The 24,593-nt window shown below is 45.1% G+C and overlaps 10 protein-coding genes and 1 non-coding gene across 11 annotated transcripts; 9 read left to right on the top strand and 2 right to left on the bottom strand. All coding sequences in view use genetic code 12, as the record gives it.

Annotated features, from left to right (window-relative positions):
• Window positions 1-205: 205 nt before the first annotated feature.
• On the top strand, window positions 206-1,219 carry CXQ87_005188 (uncharacterized protein; the record flags this gene model as incomplete). Its single annotated transcript, XM_025483616.1, has 1 exon — window positions 206-1,219. One exon carries the CDS (start codon window positions 206-208, stop codon window positions 1,217-1,219), a length of 1,014 nt encoding a protein of 337 aa, XP_025335851.1.
• Window positions 1,220-2,042: 823 nt separating this feature from the next.
• CXQ87_005187 (uncharacterized protein) lies at window positions 2,043-2,546 on the top strand (the record flags this gene model as incomplete). The annotated part of the gene is made up of 1 exon (XM_025483615.1): window positions 2,043-2,546. The coding sequence occupies one exon, from the start codon at window positions 2,043-2,045 to the stop codon at window positions 2,544-2,546; it is 504 nt and encodes a 167-aa protein (XP_025335850.1).
• Window positions 2,547-3,161: 615 nt separating this feature from the next.
• Window positions 3,162-3,234, top strand: CXQ87_005186. The gene has a single exon. It is a non-coding gene; the product is annotated as a tRNA-Met (tRNA).
• A 1,021-nt stretch (window positions 3,235-4,255) lies between these two features.
• On the top strand, window positions 4,256-5,656 carry CXQ87_005185 (uncharacterized protein; the record flags this gene model as incomplete). Its single annotated transcript, XM_025483614.1, has 1 exon — window positions 4,256-5,656. One exon carries the CDS (start codon window positions 4,256-4,258, stop codon window positions 5,654-5,656), a length of 1,401 nt encoding a protein of 466 aa, XP_025335849.1.
• A 321-nt stretch (window positions 5,657-5,977) lies between these two features.
• On the top strand, window positions 5,978-9,294 carry SMC6 (DNA repair protein; the record flags this gene model as incomplete). Its single annotated transcript, XM_025483613.1, has 2 exons — window positions 5,978-6,052; window positions 6,103-9,294. 2 exons carry the CDS (start codon window positions 5,978-5,980, stop codon window positions 9,292-9,294), a joined length of 3,267 nt encoding a protein of 1,088 aa, XP_025335848.1.
• Window positions 9,295-9,318: 24 nt separating this feature from the next.
• On the bottom strand, window positions 9,319-10,659 carry CXQ87_005183 (uncharacterized protein; the record flags this gene model as incomplete). The annotated part of the gene is made up of 2 exons (XM_025483612.1): window positions 9,319-9,515; window positions 9,687-10,659. 2 exons carry the CDS (start codon window positions 10,657-10,659, stop codon window positions 9,319-9,321), a joined length of 1,170 nt encoding a protein of 389 aa, XP_025335847.1.
• Window positions 10,660-11,039: 380 nt separating this feature from the next.
• CXQ87_005182 (membrane insertase) lies at window positions 11,040-12,185 on the top strand (the record flags this gene model as incomplete). Its single annotated transcript, XM_025483611.1, has 1 exon — window positions 11,040-12,185. The coding sequence occupies one exon, from the start codon at window positions 11,040-11,042 to the stop codon at window positions 12,183-12,185; it is 1,146 nt and encodes a 381-aa protein (XP_025335846.1).
• Window positions 12,186-12,269: 84 nt separating this feature from the next.
• Window positions 12,270-17,759, bottom strand: BEM2 (Bem2p; the record flags this gene model as incomplete). The annotated part of the gene is made up of 1 exon (XM_025483610.1): window positions 12,270-17,759. The coding sequence occupies one exon, from the start codon at window positions 17,757-17,759 to the stop codon at window positions 12,270-12,272; it is 5,490 nt and encodes a 1,829-aa protein (XP_025335845.1).
• Window positions 17,760-19,055: 1,296 nt separating this feature from the next.
• Window positions 19,056-20,690, top strand: MSK1 (lysine--tRNA ligase; the record flags this gene model as incomplete). Its single annotated transcript, XM_025483609.1, has 1 exon — window positions 19,056-20,690. One exon carries the CDS (start codon window positions 19,056-19,058, stop codon window positions 20,688-20,690), a length of 1,635 nt encoding a protein of 544 aa, XP_025335844.1.
• A 345-nt stretch (window positions 20,691-21,035) lies between these two features.
• Window positions 21,036-23,438, top strand: CXQ87_005179 (uncharacterized protein; the record flags this gene model as incomplete). The annotated part of the gene is made up of 1 exon (XM_025483608.1): window positions 21,036-23,438. The coding sequence occupies one exon, from the start codon at window positions 21,036-21,038 to the stop codon at window positions 23,436-23,438; it is 2,403 nt and encodes an 800-aa protein (XP_025335843.1).
• A 513-nt stretch (window positions 23,439-23,951) lies between these two features.
• Window positions 23,952-24,578, top strand: CXQ87_005178 (uncharacterized protein; the record flags this gene model as incomplete). The annotated part of the gene is made up of 1 exon (XM_025483607.1): window positions 23,952-24,578. One exon carries the CDS (start codon window positions 23,952-23,954, stop codon window positions 24,576-24,578), a length of 627 nt encoding a protein of 208 aa, XP_025335842.1.
• Between the last annotated feature and the right edge of the window lie 15 nt (window positions 24,579-24,593).

The following is a 24,593-nucleotide window of genomic DNA, read 5'->3' as shown; positions in this document are numbered from 1 at the left end:
GTAGAGTCAATTGTTAATATGAAATTTTATGAAGCTTTTTGAATGCTGAGAATTCAGTAGCTGAAAACGGATGGCTTCTTTTTCACAATTTCCTCCGAGGTCCCTGTCATGTGAATGCGCAGGAGCGGTCGGATAACTCCTCCCTCTTACAATTCGGACACACAAGATATTTTCCACCATACGTCTTTTTTCTAGCAGTTTCAATATGGTCGTTCTCACTGCGGAAAGGCTCGTGAAGCTTGCTTACAAGTACCCCACACTTCACAGTAACTGGTACATAATTGCATCCACAGCGTTGGCGGTGGTAAACCAACCGCAAGAAATTGGTAAGGTTCTTCACTTTGCCTTGAGACAGCAGCTCTTGGAGTCCCTGAATCCTCGAGACAAGCCGCTTTTGACTGATCCTTATTTGTTGAAGCTTGCGGAGGATTCTATCACCTCCGCTGCCAAGGCTGATGAATTCACGGCAGTCGGTGTGAACTTGCCAGAGGTCTTGATCCCATACACCTACCATGACAAGCTCCCGCTTCCATATAAATATTCCAGAACGGAGGATATCACTGCTGCTCAGATCCAAGTGGCTGCGAGGATAAGAGAGGCTCTCTTGAAAATTGCCCCAATCGCTGGCTTACCAAAGTCCATCAATGCTTTGACAGCATTGTATAAGGTAACTCCATCTACGGTAAGAGCTGCTAACAAGGCCATGAGGCCAGCAACGGTTCAGCCAGGCCATGTGAACTCCTCCTCGATTGTGCAAGAGGATGTCGCTGGCACTAGATTCGAAGATCAACTGATTGACACAAGAGACACAATCGACGGTCCCATTTGTAAGAAGTCCGTCAGCAGTCAACAAATCAGTGACAACTTTGTGCGTGGATCTGCTTTGTGGGAAAGCATCTACGGTAAGGTCAGTAACCGTGTCAAGAACCAGATGTTCTCTGCATACCCTGACTTATGGCAGTACGCTATTCACAACGTTTACTCGCCTATCTTGAGTTTCGAAGATATCTTGCCAGCAAAGGAGACGTCCTTGTGCGTGGTTACCGCCTTAATTCCACAAGATGTGCCACCAACTCTCAAAGGCCATGTGAGAGGAGCTGTTAACTTGGGAGCGACCAAAGAAGAATTGACCGATATCAGACTCCTTGTCTTCGACATTTGTGACTGGAGTGGTAACGTTTCCTGGAAGGGAGGTAAAGAAAGCGTCTACAAACTTTAGAATTATTCTAAATGCTTACACATCAGTGCCTTATAAGTAGCAATCTTCAAACTTTATGACAACGTTTTATGTAATTATATTATGAGCTAAGTCCAAACCGGGTAGGAGCGTTGGAATCACTGATTCATCTTTATCACAACTTAATCCGGTCTTGTCTCTGAATCAAGAGCACCTGGCATCCGCAGAAGACAAAGAAGGCCAAATAAACGAAGACGGCTCCGAATACCGTATGCGCCACGGCATCACCGTCAGTAGGATCGTTCACTGAACCCATCATTGACTCATGACCAATTTTGAAAAGCCAACCAATGACAGACAAGATAACAATGCCAAAGGCAGACAACACTGTGCAGAAATAGGCATTGCCTGTGGACACCACAGGCTTCATTTTGCAAAGTTGGGTAGTGTTTTATAAAGCAAGGTGTTCGTTCTCCTTGGTGAGAATTGTAGTATTCTTATTGCTATGTACAGGCAGGACAGATTACGGTCCCCCAATAACCGTTACATGTTAGTGGAAACGAGGAGTTTTTCGGCTTCGAACCATCTTCATCAAAAATGCATCCGTGCCTTCTAAATAGCCTAGGTAAAGCTCCTTAGTATCTGGAGGTGATCGTCTGCAAGGATGGTTCAAATGCCACGGTCCACCAAAATTAATTTGGGCAACACCATCCCGTTACTTAAACGCCGGCTTTTACAATTAGAATTGTTTAACAAACAAATACATGAATTGTTTTCATGAGTCGAATGTTTTTTGTGAGCAAAGTACAGCGATTCTGTAATGCGACCTCACACGCACTATCGATCCTACCGGCTTTTCTCGATAATGTCGATCAAAACAGAACAATTCATCGATGCTCCATTGGAAAGCTTGCTTGAGAAAGAAGATGTCAGATTAGCAAAATTCAATTCAGATGTGGCTTGGGAAATTGGTGTTCTTGCAAAACAATTGGCAATTGAATATGGCTTTTCCAAGGCCATTTTGATTGACGTTACCACAGCAGATGGTACAACATTCTTTCATAGCCCATCGAAGCCAACCATTGTGCGTGATAATGATATATGGGTGCAAAGAAAACAAAAGACTACTTTTCGCTTTGGTGTCTCGAGCTACTACATGGGTGCCAAATTGAAATCCAAGGGCTCGATAAAAATGGAAGATGCGTTCTACATCAACAGCGCTGAATACGCAGTCCATGGGGGCTCCGTACCTATCAGATTGCAAAACTTCGACGGTGTCGTTGCTGCCCTTACTATCAGTGGCCTCAAACAGGAGGAGGATCACGCGTTTGCAATTGAGGTTCTCCTGAAGATCGCTAAGAACTTGTGATGGGTGCATTTTAACAGAGAATTCAGATGTTCAAGATACTGATTGGTTGTGCCCTTGATGAGACGAGACCAATTGTTTTTTTATCGTTTTCGTATGTGCTGTTTCTGGAGCAGCTGCAATGAAAGAAATTCCCTCTTCAACTCTCCAGCATATGCCCAGTGGATTTACTGGCACGGTCATGTAATGTAGAGCGAACCCAATCAGCGTTTTTGATTGGCTCTAAACGGTGCTCTTGGATAGATTTATGAAGGGCAACAAGCGCCCTGTAGCCAAATTAAGTTTTTCAGATACCCAGACTATTTACGCCCTCTGGTAAATACGAAACACTTTGAGATGAAGTAGGATTAGGCTACTCCATCTCTCTTTTTTTTTTGAAGAATAGGAACAAAAAAAATTCAAAAATCTTGCGTTAAATCTCCTAAATATCAATAAATTGAATAAAACACAAATTGAGCCTAAAAATTGCAGTACTTAAAACTGTGCCTTCAAACTTCGCCAAAGCAAATATTAATACCTAAGAACAACTTTGCTATAAAAAAATACTAAAATTACGTATTTTTGCTCTCAATGTCTGGCTTGATATATTAAGCCCGCACATTCTTAAGGGCATAAGCTGCTTCACTAGCTCAGTAGGCAGAGCGTCAGTCTCATAATCTGAAGGTCGAGAGTTCGAACCTCCCGTGGAGCAGATTTTTTTTGGTCTTTTGGGCGGCCACATCTTACATATGCATGCGCTTACAACAGCTCATTCTATATACGAGCACCACTTTGTTCAAGAGAAATGTATCGAACTTTCAGAAGAATGGTGTATGACAATAGCCAAGTCATCTACATCCCTACATGTTGACATCTTTTTTGTAAGAGGAGACAAACAAAGGCATAACAGTTGTTCTACCTCAAAATGTGGCGCAACGGTGGTAGTCAGGGTGGCATCATGCGATGGAGGTACAAGTGCGGCACACACTTAAGGCGATCTCCGTAAGCGCATTATCATCGTTTAGAGTCAAGGGACCCTAGTAATTACCCATGCGGGTCTGCATACAGGCTTGCATGCAATCCGGATGCCATCTTGATTTCTTTTTTAGAAAGTGCGTTATATAAGACTGCTACACTCTTCCTGACGACTTTTATTTTTCTGCATTTATTGATCTTACCAAGTCAAGCATGGGGGACATTAACGCACCCGGCTACAATGCCATCATCTATATGACATATGTGTTCTTGCTTGCCACTGGGTTATTACTCGCCTGGAAGTATGGGAAACAAAGCAACTTTTTATCCAGTAACAATACCCAAAGAGGTCTTCCCCTTGCCGTTAATTTCGTGGCATCAGGTATGTATAAGTTTTTTCAACGTCATTCATTGACTTAGTTTTGCAACTTGCTAGCGGGTGCAGTGTCAATCTTACATTGGGTTCAATGTTCTAGATTGGGACGGCTGAGATTATACCGTTTGGACTTGATCAAGTTAGTACTTGTGTGAGGAAGCTCAAAGTTGCGTACAACGACAAATGAACTTAGGCTCAGCTCGACTTTGAGAAGCTGCTCGTTTTACGGGGCTGTTCGGTCTGTCCTTTAGCCTAATATGGCAGTTCATCACTGAGCCGAATTGATCATCATCGAAAGCGTTTTAGTCCTTCTCAGCCCATTATATCAAAGCACCCGTAGATAGTTGTAGTATTTGTCATTTACAATTCTAACTTTTCAGCTATGGGATGTGGTATATTGACCACATACGCCCAGATCGGAAATGTGGGTGGTCTTCACGGCCTTTTGGTTTACACGCTCTCAGGATCACTCCCTATCCTCATGTTCGCAGCTGTGGGTCCTCTGATTCGCCGCAGATGTCCAGAAGGTTTTGTCTTCACTGAGTGGGTGAGACAGCGTTACGGCCCAGTGGCCTCGTTGTACCTCTCCTTCTTCACCTGCCTTACAATGTTTTTGTTCATGATTGGTGAATTATCGGCTGTGAGAGGTGCCATAGAGACTCTTACTGGCCTTGATGCTCTTGCGGCAGTGATTGTTGAGTGTGTAGTCACGACGATCTACACCTCGTTCGGAGGATTCCGAGTGAGTTTTATCACTGACAATTTCCAAGGAGCCTTGGTAATTATTTTGATCATCATTTGTGCCGCTGGTATGGGTTCCTATATTGAAATCGACACCTCTGAGGTTGGACCTTCCGGATTGTTGAAGGCTAACAAGTTGGGATGGCAGTTGGTGTGGATTTTGCCAGTTGCAATTTTCACCAACGATTGCTTCATGGCAGGGTTCTGGCTCAGAACTTTCGCCAGTAAGACCAACAAAGATTTGTGGATCGGCTGCTCCATCGCTTCGTTTGTGACGTTTGTGATTTGTACCTTGGTTGGAACCACAGGTTTCTTGGCTGTCTGGTCTGGTGATCTCACTGTTGGAGACGACAACGGCTACAACGCATTTTTCATCTTGTTAGCAAAGATGCCTGCTTGGCTCTCCGCTTTTGTTTTGATCTTTGTCATCTGCTTGTCAACATGCACGTTTGACTCGATGCAGAGTGCCATGGTTTCTACCATTTCCAATGATGTTTTCAGAAACAAGTTGAAGATGATCTGGGTTCGTGGATTGGTGGTTCTCGTTATGATTCCAAGTATTGTGTTGGCCGTGAAAGTTGCTGATGATATCTTGCAAATCTACTTGATCGCCGATTTGGTTTCCGCAGCCATCATCCCCAGTATTTTCCTCGGATTGAGTGATCGGGCATTCTGGTTCCTCAGAGGTATTGACGTCATGGTTGGCGGTCTCGGATCATTGTTTGGCGTCTTCGTGTTTGGTTGGATCTACTACGACAGCGCTCAAGAAGGTGGAAAGCTCATGTTGATTTGGAATGGTCTCTATAACCCCGAAGACTGGGGTCCATTTGGTGCTTTTACCGTCACTTTCTGCGGTGGTGTGATTTTTGCTCTTATGTTCACCGCTGTCAGAATTGGTGCTCTCTACGTGTATGCGAAGGTCACCAAGACTGAGTTCACGGCTTTGGAGCGGAAGGAAACGATGTATGACGTTGAACCATCTGATGAAATACCCTCAGCTGACGATTCTAGCATAAAAAAAGCATCCTTGCAAGACGCCTGAGACCATCTCAGTTACTATAGACGATACAGCAATAGCCTAATTGATAATATACTTCGGATGAGTACCCTAAAACTAATGTAGGTGAGTTCTGCAAAAAAGCTTGCAGAAATAGATACTTGATTCTGATCCAGTGACAAAGAATTTAGTTGATTGTCGCTTGATCAATTTTCACTCCTTATTTTCTTTTCCATCCTTATCGATTTATTTGCATATTATGATTCCCCAGTGTGTGATTGTTATGCATGCGCGTCAAAGCTGGTGTTGCATCGCGCCATCGTGGATCAAGCATATCAACAGTACTATCCACAGCTTCGTCAAATCATGACCACATCGGAGCCCGAAGAGAGCTTCGGGGACTCCGATACTGACACTCGTAAGCGGGCTTTCGAGGTGGACGTATGTATTTTATCAAATGAAAGCAAAAATCGACAAATACTAACATCTAGTCTGGTCAATCAGCCGAGCAGTACATGTCTCAGCTTCTAGCGCTGAAACGCCGAAAACTAGGCGACGACGAAGAAACAAGTGATGATTCTGATGAAGAGAACGATCTCGGTCACAGGAACAAGGCAGGATACATCAAGAAGCTCACACTCAAAAACTTCATGTGTCATGATCATTTTGAATTGGAGTTTGGCCCCCAAATGAACTTTATCATTGGAAGAAACGGCTCAGGAAAAAGCGCCATTCTTACTGGTATATCCGTTGGCCTTGGAGCTAAAGCCACAGATACCAACAGAGGCTCGTCGATCAAAAGTCTTATCAAAGACGGGAAGTCCACCGCGCGTGTGACTGTTGAAATCGATAATGAGGGTTTGGACTCGTTTGAGAAAGATGTTTACGGCTCCAAAATTATAGTGGAGAGAAAGCTTCTGCGTGAAGGTTCCAACAATTATTCCATTCGGAGTGAGAATGGTGCGGTTGTGTCGACGAAGAAGAAGACTCTAGATGAGATCTTGCAAAAGTTTTTCATTGTTGTCAACAATCCCTTGTCATTTCTCTCACAGGATAAAGCTCGTGAATTCATCGCTAGCAGTACTGAACTGTCTCGGTTTACTCATTTTAGTGAGGGCACAAACATCCAATCGATTCTTCTGAATTACCAAGATGCATCCAAAAACATCATGAACCTCCAACACCGACTGAAGTCCGCGAAGCTGTTCTTCGATGATGCTTGTCAGAAGTACAAAGAATGTGAAAGAACTTATCAAAAATATAAGCATTCGCACAACCTTCGTGAGCAGTCCGAAAGAATCAATGGAAAGATGTATTGGTTCAATGTCGAGGTGATGGAAAAGCGGATTGGCAAGAAACACAAGGAAGTCGACCAAAAGCGCGAGGAAATCTGCAACATCGACAATGACATAGAAGAAAAAGGTGACCAACTCACCCAAAGTGAGGAAAAACTATTGTCTCTCAAGAAGGAGCATGATACAGTTTCTGAATTGCAAGAGTTGAAGCTCGCAGAAGTTCGTCTGGCGGAAACCGCTGCAAGCGATGCGACAAGGCAAACTCAACAGGTAAGAAATGATTTGACCACTTACAAAACAGAAGTTGACGATTTCAATAAGCAGATTCAAGACTTACAAAAACAAATAGACCAGGAACAGCGAAAAATTGATGAGATAAATGGCGGTTCAAAGGATCAAATGAGAGAGCGACTCAGCGAGCTTCGTAAGAAGCAAGAGAATTTGGTTCAAGAAAAAGACGAGGCCCAAAGGGCAATCTCCAGCTTCGACGAGGAAAGCCCCGAATTGCTCAGTGCCACACGAAAGCTTCAAGACCTCAAATATCAGAAGCAAGGTTTACAAGAGCAAATTCGAAGCATAGAACGAACCAAGAACGACAAATATGCAGCATTTGGACTCACAATCCAGTCTTTGCTACGAGCAATAGATGATGAGAGTGGTTGGCATCAAAAACCAATTGGACCTGTTGGCTGTTTTGTGAGTGTGAGGGAGGAATATAGTCGTTGGGCTGACTTAATCAATGCTTTCTTGCAAAGAGCTCTTGATTCTTTCGTTGTGTGCGACGAACACGATAGAAAAATCCTAGCGAACCTTATGAGGAGCAGAAGAATACAAAAAGGTATTATTGTGAGAAGATTCGAAAAATTCAAGTTCACCGCTGTCAGTGCCCCCGATGCTGTGACAGTCTTAGACACTCTCGAAATCCAGGTTCATGATGTGTTGTACACTCTCATAGATTCCAGCAGTATCGAAGAGATGATAATCTGTGATACAATATCGAAAGCTGAAGATCTAACCCGAATTGCTGAGGTCAGGAGTGCGTTTTGTCTTAATGACAAGAAGTCAGGAATTCGTCTCGCAAGAGGGAAGGGCGGTGGAATCACTAGAGACCCTGTATTCTACTCCAACGATTTACGAAAACTAGCAGGAAAAGCTTCCGACACCGGCTTAAGATCAGATCTAGAAGATGTTCTACAGGAGGAATCAAAGATTCAAAATGAGAGGAACAGGCTCCGCCATGAATGGAACCAGAGGAAGGTTGAGCTCCAGCGTATTTTCAATGATAAGCGGAAGGCTTTGAAAGAAGTGCAAAATCAAATTTTCTCAACTGAACGGATACTCGCCGAAGAGGGTGACTTTGGGAGAATTGAGACTTTGAAAACTCAGATAGAGACTCTTCGGAGTCAGATAGCAACAAGAGAGGGAATGTTTGTTGAGGTTGCGGAGAATGGTAGAGAGGCCAAACGTGTCGAGAAAGCTAAACGCTCTGCATTAGAGCAGATCCAGAATGCAAAAAAGGAGATTGATGACGATGTTACCGCTATCGAGCAGAGACTAGACACAGTGAAGCAGAGCATGGACAATTTAAAAGCGGAGATAGATGCCAGCAGAATTAAAAAGGAACAATTGATAGAGATGTTGACTTCTATTGAGGCGAAATTGCTTGAAGATGAGGCAAAGCGTGATGAACTACTCACAGAGGCTCAAGCCAGGTGTACTCGAGAAGAGGCGAACATTCTCGAAACCGACACGACAGAGTCAATCACGAATGAATATGCAAATATTCAGCAGGCGATCGAAGAGGCTGAGAGAAGCAATAGCAAATCGTTCGAGCAGATCCTGGACGAACTTCTTGAGGCACGGGCCAACAAGAACAAATGTGAGAGCAGTCTCTCTGATTTGGAGAGTGCCAGAATCAACCTTGAGAATGACTTGAACTCGAGATTTGAAAATCTCAATATAACTATCAAGGAGAAACTCACTCGAGCGAAGCTGTCCTTCGAACACTGCCTCGCATTGAGAGGATTCAAAGGTAAACTCGAGTTCGACTTCGCCAAAAAGAGAGTTATCACTGAAGTCCAAACCAAGGACGACAAGCAGAGTAGAGCGGTACAGTCCTTATCAGGAGGAGAAAAATCTTTCACGCAGATAGCCTTTCTACTAAGCATATGGAAGGTGATGAAACCTAGAGTGTGTGGTCTAGACGAGTTTGACGTCTTCATGGACTCAGTGAATCGTACAATTGCAATCAGGCTTTTGATCCACGAGCTTCGATCGTCAAACGCACAATCGATTTTCATTACACCGCAGGATATCACAGCGGTTGGGGATTTGCAAGACAGCGAGGATGTCAGGATACACCAGATTAGGCCACCAAGACAAGAATGATCATTTCGTTATTAAAAAGGTTATTTACAAGGATATATGCATGGTTGGAGATGCTCTTGACAAAAGACTGTCTCCAACGTTAAGCTCGACAAGCTTGTTGTAGTCACTTTGATGTAATGAAAATTGGAATGGCTTCTTTTCAAATGCTTTGCTATCTGCCGCCCATTCGAATAAAAATAGACGAACCTCTTGTCTCAAAGTCGTGGGACACGCTAGCAAAGCTTGAAGACAAGCTATACGGCATTCGTACGTCCATCCCCGGTCCATAGTCTCTCGACAGGTAGCGCGGCAAGAGCTTAAAATGTCACTAATTTGCCTTACCTCGCTTGAAGAACAATATGATGTCGAGAATTTTTTCTTAATCGCTCTGAATAAGATTGTGAAAACCTCACCTCCTCTGAATAAAACTTTGGCATGTAATCGAGGATAGGAAGCTTTTGTTCTCCTGAGAACAGCCCAAGCCTCAAAAAGATGGCCATCGTTGCAAAGAGAGGCAATCACTGGAGTGAGTAATGCATGGTGGTTTGATGTGATGAAGTTAACAAGTCTTTCGATTGCCGAGCTACGATCGGCCATTATCAGTGACATGTTTCGCAGAATCAAAGCATTGACATAAGGTGTGTCGGCAAGTTCAATAACACCATCAAAGATTGCGTTGTATCTTTTTCCAGGTAGACTATACTTGTTGTACACAATAGAAGGATCGTTGATAGGGTCATCACTTGCTAATATCCGCTTCTGCCGCTCTTTCAGATTATGCTCCACAGCGTATTTCAAATTATGCTCGACAGTACTGCCTTTTTGTAAAGGACTATACCCTCTGTGTTGCCAGGCCAACTTAACAAATTCAGCTATCGCTAGGGACGTTTCACCGGCACAAGCGTGAGCTTCCACCTTAGCTAAGGCGATAGATCTGTAAATTGTGCGATGCCAGAAGTAAGAATAGTACCTTTTGAAGTAGCTTTGAATTCCACAGACAGCCACATTGTTTCCATTATGCATTAGCACGATAGAAAGTTGTGCCAAAATGTCAGGAAATAGAAGAAATGGTATGAGCGGGTTATTTGTCCCTTTGAAATTTGGATCATCATAAGCAGCGATGGGGTCAATAACTTCATGATAAACCAAACATGCAGCTGAATAATGGCCTAGCTCGCAAGCTTTTGAGGCAAGAGCAGACCATGTTTGGTTAGATATGCAATAGGATGTGCTGTCAGCATGAAGGAGAATATGAATCAACGAGACTGCTGCATTGAGATTCTCTTCAGCTAGGAGGTTTCCAATGTACCGTTCCACTAATTTAGAGCTGAGAAGTCCTTGGTTCTTCTGAGACAAATGCTCAGTGATGTGGGCGAAAACGGGCATGCTTTCACCCGTTTGAAGGAGCCGCAGTAGCTCTATATTTGAACGCAATGAGGGATGTAGTTTCTGCAACTCAACTTGTTCTTTTTGACGGTTCAGAAGCTTTTCAAAATCATCTAGGAATTCACGGACACTTAGTTGTGAAAACGGATCTCGGCCTCGTTGAGAAAGCCAAAGCAGGGGAATGAACTCGACGGTTGAATGACGCCGTAGGAAAGGCAATCTTAAAAGCGGTAGCATCGAATTGTCTTCATCTATCAAAACTCAACCGTTTTATGTCTTACTCTTCATGGCACGTTGTGTACACCACCTTGAGAAAAAATGTCTGGAATTCTAGTTTTTCACGTACATTTCTTATCCGCAAATCTCCCCATCAACATTCAATGTTAGGAAGCATAGCTCTCAAAGCTGGTCCTACCAGATCCCTCTTGAGGGCTTCTGTTGGTCTCAAGTCTCTCACCAACCCAAAGCATGTCGCCCTGATGAGCCCTATCGCCGTGCTTAAACCATCCATACAAAGATCATCTATCAGATTCAGTTCACAGAGCACAAACTCTGCTTCATCGGAGGCTTCTAGCGTGGTCTCTAGCATTCAAGACAAGTTGCCCGCCTTCGACTCATCGGCCGTTCTGGAAGCGACCAACATGACATCGGATCAGTTGGGATACTTGAATTCGATTGGAATGGCACAAGGCTGGGGAGTCACAGCATGGATGGAGACCCTTCTTGAAAATGTCCATGTGTACACTGGACTTCCATGGTGGGGAACGATCGTGACCACCGCCCTTCTTATCAGGACTGTTCTTTTCCCACTTTATGTCAAAGCAGCAGTCAATAACGCTAGATTAGCTGCCATCCAACCAGAAATGTCAAAAATCATGGACCGTCTTAAGACTGAGCCTGAGAACACTGCACAGATCACAAGAGAAAGAGCCTTGCTTTTCCAGAAGAATGACGTTTCTGTGTTCAAGTCACTTTACGGTATGGCTCAGCTTCCTTTTGCCTACGGTGTTTTCCAGGGCCTTAGAAAGATGGCTGCTCATCCAGTCGAGGGATTCTCAACTCAAGGTGCACTCTGGTTCCACGATTTGACTCAGGTCGACCCATACTTGGGTTTGCAGGGGTTGTCTGCCCTCCTTGTTGTGGGTTTGATTAGATTGGGAGGTGATGCTGGTACCAATATGAACCAAATGATGAAGAAGTACTTCTACGTTTTTCCAGCTATGGCTTTTGTGTTCACCATGAACTTCTCTGCTGCAGTCGCTTTGTATATTTCCGTGGGTACTTTCTTCTCCGTTTTACAAGGTCAGTTGTTCAAGAGTCAAGCGTTCAAGAATTATTATAACCTTCCGAAACCTCCTAAGCAAGATCTTCTGAAGCAGCCTGCTAACCTCAGTGAATGGTTCCAGCAAATGGCTGAAAAGCAGAGAGATTCCACAAGAGCCAAGTTGGAACAAGCTAACAAGAAGTATGAGGCACAGTCAAGACATCGTCTTCACGGCAAGGATGGTTTCGTTAAGAGACATTAGATTCACTATAAATACTGGAATATACTTGTAGATAGTCATTCCGCCAGTGGGCAATATCTGTTCCTAAAATAATATTTAGTTGCATCAATTCTCCTCGTTAGAATGGTTGAAAATTGCATCCCAATTATCGATGAGCTTTTCCAAGACAAAATTGATGAACCCGAAGTTGCTAACAAGCGCTTCTGCGGAGCTTGCTTCTGTTAAAGCTGGTCCTATCACTGTTGCTAAGTTCGAGGCTGTCATTTTGTTGTGTTCACTTTGACTTGCGACCCGGCTAAGGTGACGAATCAAGCTTCTGAGAGTGTAGAAGTTGTGACGAGGTAACTTTTTCAAGACAAATGAGTATGGCTCTGCGAAAAAGCCATTCTCCGTCATTGCCTCTGAAAGCAACTCGTTGTCTGCCTTGAGTTGAAACAATTCTCTGATCACATCATCAGTCAAAATTGCATCGGGTAACTCTCTAAAGTACAGCTTGACGCAACTGGTGAGGGCATGTACATCAATATGTCTAGCCTGAAGGTCAACGGTACCGGTTCTGTCGATCTCTTGCTTCAAGGCTGAGAGCTCCGAAATCGAGGTACTGATACGATAAATACCAACATCATGAAGTCCCTCACTCTCGATAGCTTCATAGATTAAGTCAAGGAAAAGTGGGGATCTGGATCTGTCCCTCGAGCATATGGTTTCAAGGGGCAAGCTGAACGTGATCATGGAGGAGGTACATTTGTAGTTGAGTAACCTCGAATGGAACCAATGTCTGTTTGCAAACGCCAACTTGTTTGACCAATCCCTCATCTCTTCCTCATCAGGAGTTCTGAGATAAAGAACATCGCCACTATCTGAGTCAACTTTAAGACAGTTGGGGAGGAGATAAACAGGGAAGATCTTGTAATCTTTAAGAAGCATAGAGTGCAAGGGCTTAGACTTCGCGTCCACCACTGAGCTGGGATCCGGCAACTCCCAATAATCAACCACTTTTTCACCTCCAGCACTGTTGAGTCTGTTAAATAAACCGCTTATCTTGAACCTCGAGGAAGCATTCGTCTTGTAGTTCAATGATTGACGCCTTAAACTGCTCGCCAGTTTCTTGGTACGTGGATTTTGATCGCCTGACAAATTCTTCACGATCCTACCATCAGTTTTGGCTAACTCAGCTTCATTTATCAGTTGTTGAAGCTTCAAAATAGGACCGAAAACATCCCACTTGTGACGGTCATTCGGAACGATATCGGCGATCTTGATAGACTGGCAAAGCGACTCATCAAGCTTCAACAAGAAGTCAAATTCACCAGCTTCGAGATGGGTGTCATCCATGTCTTCGACACTGAGCTCCTTGATCAACTTGTAAATGAGGTATCTCTTATTAAAGTTGATACTTGTGTTGTAGAAGTTCGGACATTTGTTGACCTCAAGAAGAAGCTCAAAAATCCATCCAAAGCAAGGCAAAAGAGGCTCTTGTACCATGAGCATATCACTGCTCTTGATACCACGCGGAAGAAGGTCGTTGATATCTTTGAAGACTCCATGAGATGCACTCTCAGATATGCCAGCATTGAGCGAGTTTGACGCTTTGGCCCAAAGTGGTCCTAACTGGCGGCTGGCTGGGTGATAGATGACGTTGACGATTGCACTTTCGATACATGAGGGGATACTGCCAGAGTCGCCCTCAAATACAAACTGACTCTCGCCCATCTTCAACTGAGAAATTTTCACCATAATCAACAATGTCTTCATCCGATCCAATCTCTCCTCAAGAGCTATATTAGGGTCACAAAGCTGTATGTAAAGGTAACACTTAAACTTGTGGTACAATCTGAAAAGCTTGCGGAAGACTAAAGGGAATTTGCTCATCAATATCTCGTTATCCGCACCGTCTCTCAAGCTATCAAAGTAGCTAAAAATGTTAGAAACGTATATCTGCTCTTCTGCTGAATTTTTGGGAATCGAGTAATTCAAAAGAGAATAATTCTCAAATTGATTCTCGAGGATGTTGAAAGCCCTGAACCAATCTTCCGGCTTAATCCCTTTATAGAAAAGTGTAAGAAGCTTGTTGAATTTGTGAATAAACTTCTCAATCTTGTGCACGTTTTTATGACTTGGAAGATTACGGTTCATAGGAACGTCGTGAAGGACATTCGAGAACCTGAATTCGTGCGTCAAGAATTCATCAAATTTCAGCACTTCCACAGGTCTGTAAGTCTTCTTGACAAACATTTTCTTGAGCTTCTTATAGTAGTTGACTAACTCTTCAAAATACTTGTCCAATTGTTTGTCAATCTTGTTTGAGTTGTACCACTGCAATATCTCGTTAGTGTAAAGCTTGAAGAATTTGATCATAGTCCTCTTGTTTGTCAAGTCGTGGGCAAAATTTGCATAGAAGTTATTGAGAAGTACAAGGAGGGCCTTCAAAATATTCACTTGAATTTTGAGAAGGAGCTCGTAGTCAACATCACCCAATTCAGCCAACTTCACATCTTCATCAACATTCCAGTTGGGGAACTTCCCAAAGGTGACTGGATTATATTCACCTTTCCTTATGAGGTGCTGCTTCTTCATGATGGAAATAACAGCATTACCAGAGTGGACGAATCTATGTGCCAAGTTATCAAGGAGGTCTTTTGTGGACATGAACGAGCTGTAGTTCAACAAGAACACGAAACGAAATTCGCTTAACTCAATTGGGTATCTCTCATCAAAATAGACAGAATCAATTAGCATCAAATCGATTAAAGTGTCAACAGGTGCAAATCGAGGAATGAATTTCGTGGATCTCAGCTGGCTTGCCCTGTTATTGGAGTAGTTCGAAACTAGACCAAAACTGCGATGCCTCTTTTCCTTCGCTGAAGCCGGTTGTTCGTCACGATGATCTTCTTGAAGCGAGAGGTTTTTGAACTTCTCCGAATTTAAGATGTCATCTACATCAATACCAAGTCCTTCATCCTCTGTCTCTAATTTGTCCTCTTCCGTTCTGTCTGCTGATGAAACTGACGATACAAGGTCGAAATCAGCGACAAAATCGTCGACTCTGAGCGTCAAATCGTTATTGATGACAATTCTGTGATTCCCATCGACTGGACTGTCCGGGAGTCCTGGTTGACTTGCAACAAGGTCATCATAGTTCAGTAAATCAATTTTGAAATGATTGTTGTTGAATGCTGGTAACTTCTCTTCTGCTGGAGTTTCCTTAATGGTTCCGCCAAATGGTGACATAGTCTCGTGCTCAGGTAAATCGGCGTTTGGGTAGCCTGCCGAGATTCCGGACGAAGAAGACGTAACTGAAAGATTTGACGAGCTCAAATTCATGTGCTGAAGCTTTTGAACAGAGCCGTGAGAGGTTTGCTCGGCTTCGGATGGTCTTAGATATTTTTCAGGAAGATTGGGTTCCATTTTCAATGAGTTGCTCATGATGTTTGAGAGCCCAGTAGGATCCTCGTTGAGCTCAAGCAAACGCAAAAGAACTTTTCGTAGCTTTTCTTTAGTATGAGCCGAAAAGGTGTCTGAAGATTTGCTTTCGGAAGGAGATGTCACAGGCACAGATGATGGTATACTCTTTTCCTCCTTGTTTGCTCCTAGATAGAGCACTTGATTAAGACTCTCATTTGAAACGATAAAACCCATAGAGTTGTACCTGCGAAGAACGTCTTGATTGTAATTGATGATGTCGGCCAGATTAGTGAGATTCTTCAAGTAGTCGTTCCACCTATCGAAGGAGTAGTTGACTTTCTTCCAGACTATCTCAAGATTCGAGACATCCCCATGTGGTATATTGTTGATCAAGAGATCACCGAAGTAAGGAATTACAGTGTCTTTTGAATAGATTTTACCTAATCCACGAGGTGCCATGATATGGTAAGACTCTTTCGAAGTCAGAAGATCGTTGTTCTCTTCTCCGTATAACACAGAGCTGGATCTTCCGAAGTCAATGCTTTCGTTGCTCGTTGCCAAGTACCGACGGTCAAGTTCAAAAAGTACCGGAGACCAATCATTTCTAAGAAGCTTAATATAATCCTGATTGACATACGACCAGACCGTGCGTAAGCGTAAGAGAGGTTGGGATAACACTATGGAAGCAATTCCCAACCAGGAAGACATATTTCCCGATTTGTCCAAAAGACATCCCAAGTCGATCCAGCGTTCAAGGATACGTGCTCTGCGCTGTGGCGTCTTACTGCTTGTGTCCTCAGCAAACAAATGAAAAAGGAGAAGCCTAGCCAAATAATGCACATGAGTATCGTTGTTGAAGACCAATGGGTTTTTGCGGAAGAATGTATCGCCAGTATTGCTGTTGGCCACCAGGGAAGATAAAAGGAGGGCCTTGTCTGTGCTTGAGTTCCACGACTTGAAGAAATGCAAATCAATTTCTGTTATGAGCGCAGCGAAGTCAAAGAGATTCACATCGTTCATAAAAACAGATGAGCTTATTTCTATGAATGGGTCTGGAGGTTGTGAGGAAGTCGCAAGATCTTTGAAATTGACGAGGGCAAGAAGATCTTGCTGCTTGGTCAACATCTTGGATTTGACAGATGCAAGAAGGGTGGGCGACACTGAGGAAGGATGCTGATCGAAGAGCAGCAAAGTTTTGAGCATCATCGACCCTTCGGCTTTCTTCAATATGAAACCGCCAAAGTGGGCAACCACATGGTCAAAGAGCGCAAGCAGGCGGTCCGTGAACTGCTTGTATGACGAGAAATTGCCAAATGCCCCATCGAATATGGCGCTGAGCATAGCGTGTAGGGTGGAGAGGATTTCACTGAAGTTTGGAAGCATTGGAAACACGACTATTAAATGAGCCACTGGATCATGGTCAGGAATCGCTGTAGCAGGGTTGTTTTCTGCGAAAAGGAAGTGATGTACCAAGGCCTCGGGGGAGTTGTTGGATAAGAAGGTATTAGACGGGGAGTCGTAACGCAAGTCTGGATGAGGGGTCTGGCGGTCTAGGTAAGAAATGCTGCCAGGGGAAGTATTGGCGTCCTGGATGGTGGGCACGATGGTGTTGGCGGATGCTGTGGATTTTGGTGCAATAGAACCAGTGGCAGTGTTCAACAGTGCCGAGGACGCCATCTTCGTCGACCCAAGCGGTCCGGTTATCGAGGAGGAAGTCGTATCTGCCACAGAGGCTGAATCAGAGCCTTGCAACGGGAGAAAACGACGACCCTGTGTCGACTTGCCATTTCCTGAGGACACGGCTGTGCTTGTCGACTGAGCCAGTGAAGGAACCTGGTGAAGCAGGGCACCATCAGAACGGTCGGACGTGCCGACACGAAACAGACGAGCATTGAGCAGGGAGGGTGGCCTGTAGAGATGCAAAACGGAGCCCTTGAGCTCGGCTCTGTACAACCGGAAGGACGTTTCCGGCAGTTCCAAAGGAGAGGGCTGGTTGATGGCGGCGTTGATCCATGCGTGTTTGACAGAAACGGAGTCATATGCTGGGATAACCAAGGAACGGAGCGGATTATTAGCCTTGGAGCCAGCCAGGCGGGAGTCCAGGTTATCGTGGGACTCTAGCCGTGAGTCCAGATCGTCCTTGTGGGACAATGCCACCGAGCGCCTATTTTTGCGGAATATGGACTTCATCCACAGAAAGGATTAGGAGAAAAGGGAGCGGCGCAAGGGAAAAAAAAAAAACCTCGGATCAATTGGTTTCAGGGTAGTTATGCCTGGGTGGATTTGGCGTGTTAGAAAAAATAGGCACAAGGTGGGTGCGGGTGCAGGCGACACGAGCGTCCTACATAACTTAGGAATGTTTCTACGAGGAGCGTAGACGTGACAAAGGTTACGGAGGTTATTTTCGGAGATAAAAGCGTAACAAAAAAATTGAGTCTTCTACACGAAACGGTCGTTTAGATTTGGGCAGAAAAGTTTAGTGATTGGTCGCCTGGAAGCAACCCTTGTGTGGCCTCACTAGACGAAAAGTAGTCCTCGTCAGATCGTTACAGCCAGGAATCGCCATTCAGATTTTGCCGAGAGGAGAGCTGTCGCACAAGTGAATCAGGCGTCAGGTAGCACCATACCGAAGAAAATACATCAAAGGAGAATTGACCATTCAGACCGAGCCGTGCAAACCACCGTACTTGTCGCCGTCCCCTCCTGGGTCCTCCTGGGTCTTTGTCAGAGAAGTCTATTGATGAACGCGGAAATGATCACATTGTCTTTCGAGCACTGATTTTTTTACTCCATCTTAGCCAATATAGTCCGTACATCTTTCATCCTTCTCCGTACACCCTGCCGCGCGTGTCTGCGAACAATGCCTTGTAGTGATTGAGATTGCGCCATTGGAGCCAGTTTTCATGAATGGAGGCGAGAGGTCGGCGAGCAGGTGTTGAAATATTTTTCTTGTGTGGATTTAGAGAGCTCGGGCGATTGGCCTACTGGGGCTAAGGATCGACAGATTTGTGGATCTCTCAGTGGTACGACGCGTGGAAATGTGGCGAAGGCGAGAGCTTCGTACCATAAAGACCTTGTGGGCCGTAGAGGGGGTATATAAGTGGGAGAACATAATGCCATTATGTGGTGAGGGGATGGAGTGGCCGTAGGCGGTGTCGACACAAAAGACATGATGACTGAGGCGACGAGGTAGGAAGACGAGACGAACTTTTGTGGAATTTTTGATCCGATTGAATTTTCAGTAGCCTGGCGATTTGGAGAACTGGGTGCAAATGAGATTTCCGCAACAGATCAAGCGCAAAGAGTGGAAACAGCGAAAAATCGAAGAAAAGATCACAATCGAAAAAAGAAATTGACCATAAACACGGCGATCGGAAGAATACAATAAATTGTTCATTGGAAAGTCGAGTGTTTTGATCCTTCGTCTCTTACAGTGTCCCCACTGAGACCTGCGTAGACCTACACTCAGAGATAGACGACCTCTTCATGCTTCTTGGAAGCCAATGCCGCCTACACAGGCGATTAAGCCAGATTGCTGGCAGCATACGGAGATATAGTTCTGAAGAACAGCTCAAATATGTTCAGAGGAAGAGGGTCGTGGCGCAGAATCCCGCTCAGTTCTATCCACCCATCACCACCACCAGATCCAATTCGCCTGTTCTACGAGTCCCAGATTTCGTAAGGAAGTTTGAAGGAACGAATTTTGAAAGTTATCCACAGAAGAGGCTACCTGATACAGTGCAGTTAGAGGGCAGGGTGAAGTCAGTGAGAAAAGCTGGTAAAGCGTTATTCTTCCTTGACATCGTTCAAGACGATGTGGAGGTTCAGATATGCGCCTCCAACAAACTACTAGGGAGCATGGGCAAGGACGAGTTCTCCGAAATACACTCATTTATACGAAAAGGTGATCATGTTCTGTGCGTGGGCTTTCCTTCCGTCACTAATGTGGGAGAATTGACACTCAAGGTGAATTCCCCAATACGCATCTCCAGCCCTTGCCTTAATTTGGCAACATTGCCTGACAAAGTCACTGATAGGCAGCTCATCAACGCCAACAGAGTCATGAACTACTTGGTGAACGACCAGCTGAAGCAGCGCATCCTCATCAAAGACACTGTGACACAGTCTATCCGAAAGTTTCTTTTAGACGACGATTTTACCGAAGTTAACACTCCTTTGATTGCCGGTGCAGGGACTGGTGCAAATGCAGAGCCGTTTCAAACTAACCTGAAGGCCGTGCCTGATGAAAAGTTGCTGCTTCGAGTTGCCCCAGAGCTCTGGCTCAAGAAGCTTGTCGTAGGTGGCTTTGACAAGGTGTTTGAGATAGGTCCAAACTTCCGTAACGAAGGCATTGATGCCACACATAATCCCGAGTTCATGACCTGCGAATTTTACCGCTCACACACATCCTTGAGCGAGTTGATGAAGATGACGGAGGGCGTTTTCACTGCAATTTACAATGGGCTTTCCCAAAAAGTGCAAAAGATATCGATTCTAAAGGAAACGTTGCCCGAACTCACCTCCTTGCAACAGGGAAATTTTGCGAAGTATGAATTTGTGCCTACGCTTGAACAGAAAACTGGTATCAAACTTCCAGAGGAGCTCACTACAGAATCACTCGTGGCGTACCACAGAGAGGCTGATATCGCACTTCCCTCCACCAAATCTCCCGCCAGCCTTTTAGATAATCTCAGCAGCAGGATCCTTGAGGCGATTTCTCTTGAAAACCGCAATCAGCCGATCTTTATCTACAATCAGCCCGCGGTGATGTCGCCATTGGCTAAGTCCGCGCTTGTGGGCTATGACGGCCGAAAGTACGAGGTTTCCATGCGTTTTGAGCTTTTCATCAACGGCAAGGAGTATGTCAATTCATACGAAGAAGAAAACTCTCCCTTTTCACAGGCTGAAAAATTCCGGCTCCAGCAGCAGGCTAAGGCCGAGTACAATGACGACGAGCTGCTTATACCAGATTGGAACTACGTGAAACTGATGGAGTACGGGTTGCCTCCTACGGGCGGATGGGGGTGTGGTATCGATCGACTCAGCATGTTGTTCAGTGGAACTAATAGAATCGAGGATGTGTTGACTTTTGGTGTGCTCAAAGATGTGGTGAGGCAGTAGTCCCAGTTGTGGACACAGACTCACGAGCACCGTTAAGCCCATTGTGGATGATGGGTCGCACGTTCTCCGTATCGGAGTATCCTTTTTGAAAAGTTCATGTAAATAGAATAATCTCACTCCATAATCATTTTGATCTTTCGTGAAAAAGAATTCAATTTCATGCCGCAAAAGGCATTTTCAATTGCAGCACCTCACAGTTTCATCTCTTCGATCTCGCTCGCGCGAGTGAAACCGAGGCCGATCATTTCTTTGCGCGGTCAGAAGAGATAAACCGTTGAACTCTTCACCTTCGTGTTTCTTCACAACAAAGCAGAATTGAAACAAGGTTCCTTCTGATCGGGGATCATGAACTTTGAGGAAAAAGAGGAAAAAGACGGTGTTCGTCTTTCGTGGCACAATGTCCCCAAATCAAGGCTCCAGAGCCAACATAACGTCGTTCCCTTGACAGCATTCTACACTCCGTACAACGACAAATCCCCTGTGAACCGCTTGCATTTCCAGCAAATGCAGCAATGTCGCCAGTGTCGTGCATTCTTGAACCCTTTTGTCACAATCAAGGCGAACCAGCCAGAGGTATGGCACTGCCAGTTCTGTGGCTTTGGAAACAGGCTACTCATTGCTGAGGACGGGAGCTATTCCCAGGCTCTTAATCCTGAGATTACGACTGTTGAATACTCCACTGATCGTTTTGCCCCGCTACCACCGATCTTCTTCTACTGTGTTGACACATGCTTCGAGAATGAAGACGTCACTGAGGCTTTTGCCCAATTGAAGGAGTCCATTCTCCTATCTTTGTCTTATCTTCCTGCTCATGCTTTGGTGGGCCTTGTGACTTTTGGCAAACATGTGCAGCTCCACGACTTGCTGGTGCCCAATCGCAGCTACACCTTCAACGGAGCTAAAGAGTACGAGCTTAAGACCATTGAAACGATATTGGGCCTCAATGTGGGTATGTCATTGCATCGCCAGCAGGCCGAGTTGAGCTCTGTTGCACAAAAGTTTTTGCAGCCAGTGGAATACGCCGAGTACCAACTATCTTCCATCATTGATAGACTACAGAACAACACATTCCCACGCTCTCAGTCGAGCCAAAGACCCGAAAGATCAACCGGGTGCGCTGTTAAGGTCAGTACCTTGGTACTTCGAGCCATTTTGGGTAATGGTGTGTCCGCTGGAGGTCACCTCATGTGTTTCATTGGCGGTGTTGCAACGCACGGCCCTGCAAGGATAGTAGGTTCTCAATTGAAAGAGCCCATCAGATCGCATCACGACATAGACAAGATGCTGCAAACACACATACCCAACTTGGCCAATGGAGTTACCAAAGTGGACTCCCTGTTGTACAAAAATGCCAAATCATTCTACGAACAGATTGCTAGGTCTCTCGTGGATATGGGTATCTGCTGTGACATATTTATTGGCAGTTACGACCAGATCGGTTTATACGAGATGGACGATATCGCTTCTGCAACAGGAGGTGCTGTTGTCATGAGTGACTCATTCAGCACTGCTATCTTCAAGCAAAGTTTGGTGAAGTTCCTTAGACGCGAGACCAGCGAGGAAGTCAATGATGAATTGGGCTCAGAGATGGCCCTTAATGCTACAGTCGAATGCAGAACTACCACAGACTTGCAAATCCAAGGTCTCATTGGCCATGCTACAGCGCTTCCACTTAGAAAAGACAACACCTTCATTAACTCCAGTGTTTCTCCTCAAAGTATTGGCCAAGGCAACACGAATGCTTGGAAGCTTTGTGGCGTGGACCCACAATCCACGTACGCGATCTACTTTGACAAGCTCGACTCGCCTCAGCCTGGCTTTGCTTTCATCCAGTTCAGCTTCCACTACCAACACCCATGTGGAGAGAAGCGAGTTAGAGTGACTACATTACCCTTGGCAGTTATTGCCGATTCCGACAACCAAAACTTGGAATTAGGGTTTGATCAAAACGCAGCCTTCATCGCCATTGCAAGGAGCTCCATCGATAAGCTCCGAGCTCACATCTTTAACAGCACAAAGACGACTTATGATCACACCGACGTTGTGAAGCATCTCGACAAGGTCCTCGCTGACTATTGTGCCCGCTTTGGGGTATACCAAAAGAAGCAACTCGATTCATTCCGTTTATCAAACAGCTATTCAATGTTGCCGCAATTCATGTACCATCTACGCCGGTCACCATTCATTCGAGTGTTCAACAATTCTCCAGATGAGACAAGTTACATTCGTCACATTTTCATGCATGAGGACGTCAACAACTCGTTGACCATGATCCAACCGTCCTTATTGTCCTACGACATTGAGACCTTTGGAGCAGAGGACCCGGAGACAGGTGAACCTAATATAGATCCTGAGCCTGTTCTACTTGACTCCATGTCGCTCGGGCTCACCAAGATTCTCCTTCTAGACACATTCTTCCATATCCTCATCTACCATGGCACCACCGTTGCGCAGTGGAGAAAGGCCAACTACCACAATATGGAAGGCTACGAGCATTTCAAAGAGTTCTTGGAAGCACCAAAGCATGAGGCTTTGGAGATTCTCAAAGACAGGTTTCCGTTGCCGCGGTTTATCGACTGCGACGACGGCGGATCCCAGGCCCGATTCCTTATGGCCAAGCTCAACCCATCAACGAGTTATCTGACAAACCCCAACCACATGTACGGAGGCCAGTTTGACGTCATGACGGACGATACTAGTCTACAATCGTATATGATGCATATTCAGCGGGTTGCGGTTTCCCGGTAATCTCCTTACGGGGCTTGTTATGATCTGAGGGGAGGCATGTGGAGAAGTTAGGTTGTTTCCGAAAAAGTGAGGGACCCTCAGGCCCGAGACAGGGTCGTGACAAAAAGAAGGAAAAAAAAAAAAAAAAAAAATTGTTAGAGAGGTGAGGAATGCAGTGGTCCAGGCTGACCAACCACAGACGTGCATTAATAATAGAGGGGAGGCTCGTGCATTCCAACTTGGACGTTTTCATTACTATAATAACATGACCGACAAAACATAAAAATTAATCTTCCGAAGCGAAAAGGAATTTTCTTATCTTGCTGCTTTAGGGCTCCGTGGGGTGAACCCCCCGGTATATGTGGTGCGTCCTCATCGCTTCTCGATTGTTTTCTCATGCCGGCCTACCCCAACTTTCAGCTACCCCGATCTTTTGCATCATGTAGACCAATTCAAACCGCCATACTTAATGATAGCTTTTCGCGCTCTGCCCACCTGAAGGTATCAGCCGAAATAAGAAAACCCACGAAAGCTATGAAGCGACGCGGTGACGATACCGTTGTTGAGCACCGCTCAGATTCCTTCTCCCAGCTAGAGACTCAGGGTCTGACCAAATGTATCAAGACCTCAATCACACGCAAAGCTCCTCCTAGCTTTCTAGAAACAGATGGAACTCCACTTGACCAGTGGGTTCGGTCGTCTCTTCAGCAAGTGATGGAAAGCAGCACAGGTGCCTCGCATATGGAGATCGACCATGTTGACAGTCTCAATTTCCTTGTGTTCTTAGGCGCTCAGGGCAAAGAATACATTGACGTGATTCGAGACATGTTTCCCAAGCACTTTGACCCTTTAGTGTTCGTTTCGCTGCATATCGATAGCCGCTTCACAGAGAATCCTCACCTCCATTGTCTGGACACAGAAACTTGCAAAGAGCTCGCTCGCTATTTCGAGATCATGGACCCCCTCGGTGGTGGCAACTACCCACTCAACTACCTCATCGCTATTGACTCTGACCTGGTTGTCAGATGCAAGCTTCCCATCCGCATCGGCCCATACTATGGACCGCACCAAAAATTTGGCGTTAGTCTACCACAACTTCAAGGCCTCATTGATGAGTTCTTGGACTTCTTCATGGAGCACAAGATCACCATCCTTATGTAACGACCTCATGACATG

The sequence above is a fragment of the Candidozyma duobushaemuli genome, assembly GCF_002926085.2.
Source record: "Candidozyma duobushaemuli strain B09383 chromosome Unknown G_B09383, whole genome shotgun sequence".
In the NCBI taxonomy this organism is placed as follows: Eukaryota; Fungi; Ascomycota; class Pichiomycetes; order Serinales; family Metschnikowiaceae; genus Candidozyma; species Candidozyma duobushaemuli.
The sequence above is the reverse complement of the archived record's forward strand: the minus strand, read 5'-3'. Positions and strand labels throughout refer to the sequence as shown.